General features: G+C 37.8%; 1 protein-coding gene across 1 annotated transcript in view; it reads right to left on the bottom strand.

Moving 5' to 3' along the window:
• Positions 1-964, bottom strand: part of enpp1 (ectonucleotide pyrophosphatase/phosphodiesterase 1) — a 92,155-nt gene extending 91,191 nt beyond the window's left edge. Inside the window, exons 1-2 of the mRNA XM_061986678.2 lie at positions 924-964; positions 701-864 (exon numbers count right to left, since the gene is read on the bottom strand). Of these exons, the coding sequence (XP_061842662.2) occupies positions 701-814 (114 nt within the window). The 5' untranslated portion in view covers positions 815-864; positions 924-964. The remainder of the gene's footprint in view (positions 1-700; positions 865-923) is intronic.
• Between the last annotated feature and the right edge of the window lie 1,949 nt (positions 965-2,913).

Raw genomic sequence — 2,913 nt, forward strand, 5'->3', positions numbered from 1 at the left:
CCAGGACACGTTGGGAAGACTATGTCTCCCGGCTGGCCTGGGAACGCCTCGGGATCCCCCGGGAGGAGCTGGACGAAGTGGCTGGGGAGAGGGAAGTCTGGGCTTCCCTGCTTAGGCTGCTGCCCCCGCGACCCGACCTCGGATAAGCGGAAGAAGATGGATGGATGGATGGATGTTTAGAATTAAGTTCATGAATACAGATGGATCTCTATTACAATCCCCAAAGAGGGCACTTTAAGTTGATGATTACTTCTATGTGTAGATATCTTTATTTATAATTGAATCTCTTGTTTATTTTTCAACAAGTTTTTAGTTATTTTTATATATTTTTTTCCAAATAGTTCAAGAAAGACCACTACGAATGAGCAATATTTTGCACTGTTATACAATTTCATAAATCAGAAACTGATGACATAGTGCTGTATTTGACTTCTTTATCTCTTTTTTTTCCAACCAAAAATGCTTTGCTCTGATTAGGGGGTACAAAACAACAAGTGATATGTATGCTAGCATCACCCCGATATCGACACTCGTTCGGCATCGACATTTGGATCGAGAAGACATTTTAGAGATAGTGGGGAGGAAGTGTGAATTAATGACACTCAGATCGCACGCAGACTTGAATCACAGCTACTTACAATGAAGAAAAAAAAAGAATATATTATTGAATGAACGGTTATTGGGGAATGCGTGAACCTACCCCAGAGATGATTTTACACCGCTTGCTCTTCTTTTGAGTCATGTCCCTCTGACTCTCCGGCTCTAAAGACCCGAGCACGGACGCCGACTGCTCCTCCGCCTGCTTCGCTTCCATGCTGGCCGCCTGGGTGTCCCACGCCACAGACACCAAGCGCGTGTGCGTGTCTGCGTGTGCGTGGGTCGTGTTTAAAAAGTAAGAGTGTGTGCAAAGGGATGTGACTTACAGTGGAGCGCCGCCTCGTTTCTTTGACGTCTGCAAAGTTTGTCCAAGTCGCGGGGGAAACACGCCAAGTAGGACGTTAACCGATACGGATTTACTGTAAAACGAGTAAATGTCGATCTTAGTACTTTTAAACGTCAATTTAGCGATGCAGTCACTTATTTGTGTTCAGACGTGACTATAAGCATTTACTTAATGCTGTTTAACGTTGGAACGATGTATGTGGCAGGCAGGTTGAGTTTTGTCGCTACCGTGTGGTCAGACTGAGTACCGCATTGTCATAAAAAAAATGAGAGGTCATGTTTTAATTTATTTTAAACATCATGTCCGCTGGGAGCCAGCGGAAAAGTATGGATCTGGTTGAAATGTAACCTTTTTATTTTATTTTATGATTTTACATAAATACCAACATTTTTCAATGAGTTGAATGTTATTTGGATATTATAGTATAGTGGCCTAGTGGTTAGAGTGTCCGTCCTGAGATCGGTAGGTTGGGAGTTCAAATCCCGGCCGAGTCATACCAAAGACTATAAAAATGGGACCCATTACCTCCCTGCTTGGCACTCAGCATCAAGGGTTGGAATTGGGGGTTAAATCACCAAAATGATTCCCGGGCGCAGCCACCGCTGCTGCCCACTGCTCCCCTCACCTCCCAGGGGGTGATCAAGGGTGATGGGTCAAATGCAGAGAATAATTTCGCCACACCTAGTGTGTGTGTGTGACAATCATTGGTACTTTAACTTTAACTTTAACTTTAGTATATTCCATTTTAAATGTCAGCAGATTTAAAATGGAGCTAATTTAGAACCAAAAGTTGAAACTAACAAATCAAATTATGATGTGGAATTTCAGTGTATTTAAAATAAAAATAAGTGCAAGCATTTTTTTTCGGTTGAATATAATTGTAATTATTTCAAACCAATTACAACATTTATTTTCACGTTTCCCTCTCACTTATATTATTTTAATACTTCAGCTTCTGTTTTTTTATTTTTCAGATTCAAATCCAATTTTTTTTTAGGGTTTTTACAATTTTACATCTTTCTTTTTCAGATTCAAACTTTTTTTTTTATCAGATTCAGACTGCAAAGTTTATTTTTCAAGTACAAAAATGTGGGCCCTAATTTAGCCAGTGACAAAATAAACTTTTAAATTGAACAATCCAGTATTGATGTTGAATTTTGACAAGTAAACCATCCATCCATCCATTTTCTACCGCTTATTCCCTTCGGGGTGGCGGGGGGCGCTGGAGCCTATCTCAGCTACAATGGGGCGGAAGGCGGGGTACACCCTGGACAAGTCACCACCTCATCGCAGGGCCAACACAGATAGACAGACAACATTCACACTTTAAACCAGTGTTTTCAAAATAAAAATAAGTACACACATATTCTTTTTCAGGTGGTAATTATTTTTACAGTATTTGATTGTTTCACTTTCATATACAGTATTTTGATATTTGAGCTTCCGTTTCTTTCAGATTCAAATAAAAAATTTTTTAGATCGTTTTACATAAAAATCTTACTTTTTCAGATTCAGACTGTAAAGTACGTTTTTTAAGTAAAAAACCTAAAAAAAAAGTTTTGACGTTAAATTACCGCATTGTCATTTAAAAAAAAGAGATGTCATGTTTTTATTTATTTTAAACATCATGTCCGCTGGGAGCCAGCGGAAAAGTATGGATCTGGTTGAAATGTAACCTTTTTTTTATGATTTTACATGAATACCAACATTTTTAAATGAGTTGAATGTGATTTGGATATTATAGTATGTTCCATTTTAAATGTCAGCAGATTTAAAATGGAGCTAATTTAGAACCAAAAGTTGAAACTAACAAATCAAATTATGATGTGGAATTTCAGTGTTTTTAAAATAAAAATAAGTGCAAGCATTTTTTTCGGTTGAATATAATTATAATTATTTCAAACCAATTACAACATTTATTTTCACGTTTCCCTCTCACTTATATTATTTTAATACTTCAGCTTCTGTTT

The sequence above is a fragment of the Nerophis lumbriciformis genome, linkage group LG26 (assembly GCF_033978685.3).
Source record: "Nerophis lumbriciformis linkage group LG26, RoL_Nlum_v2.1, whole genome shotgun sequence".
Taxonomy (NCBI): Eukaryota; Metazoa; Chordata; class Actinopteri; order Syngnathiformes; family Syngnathidae; genus Nerophis; species Nerophis lumbriciformis.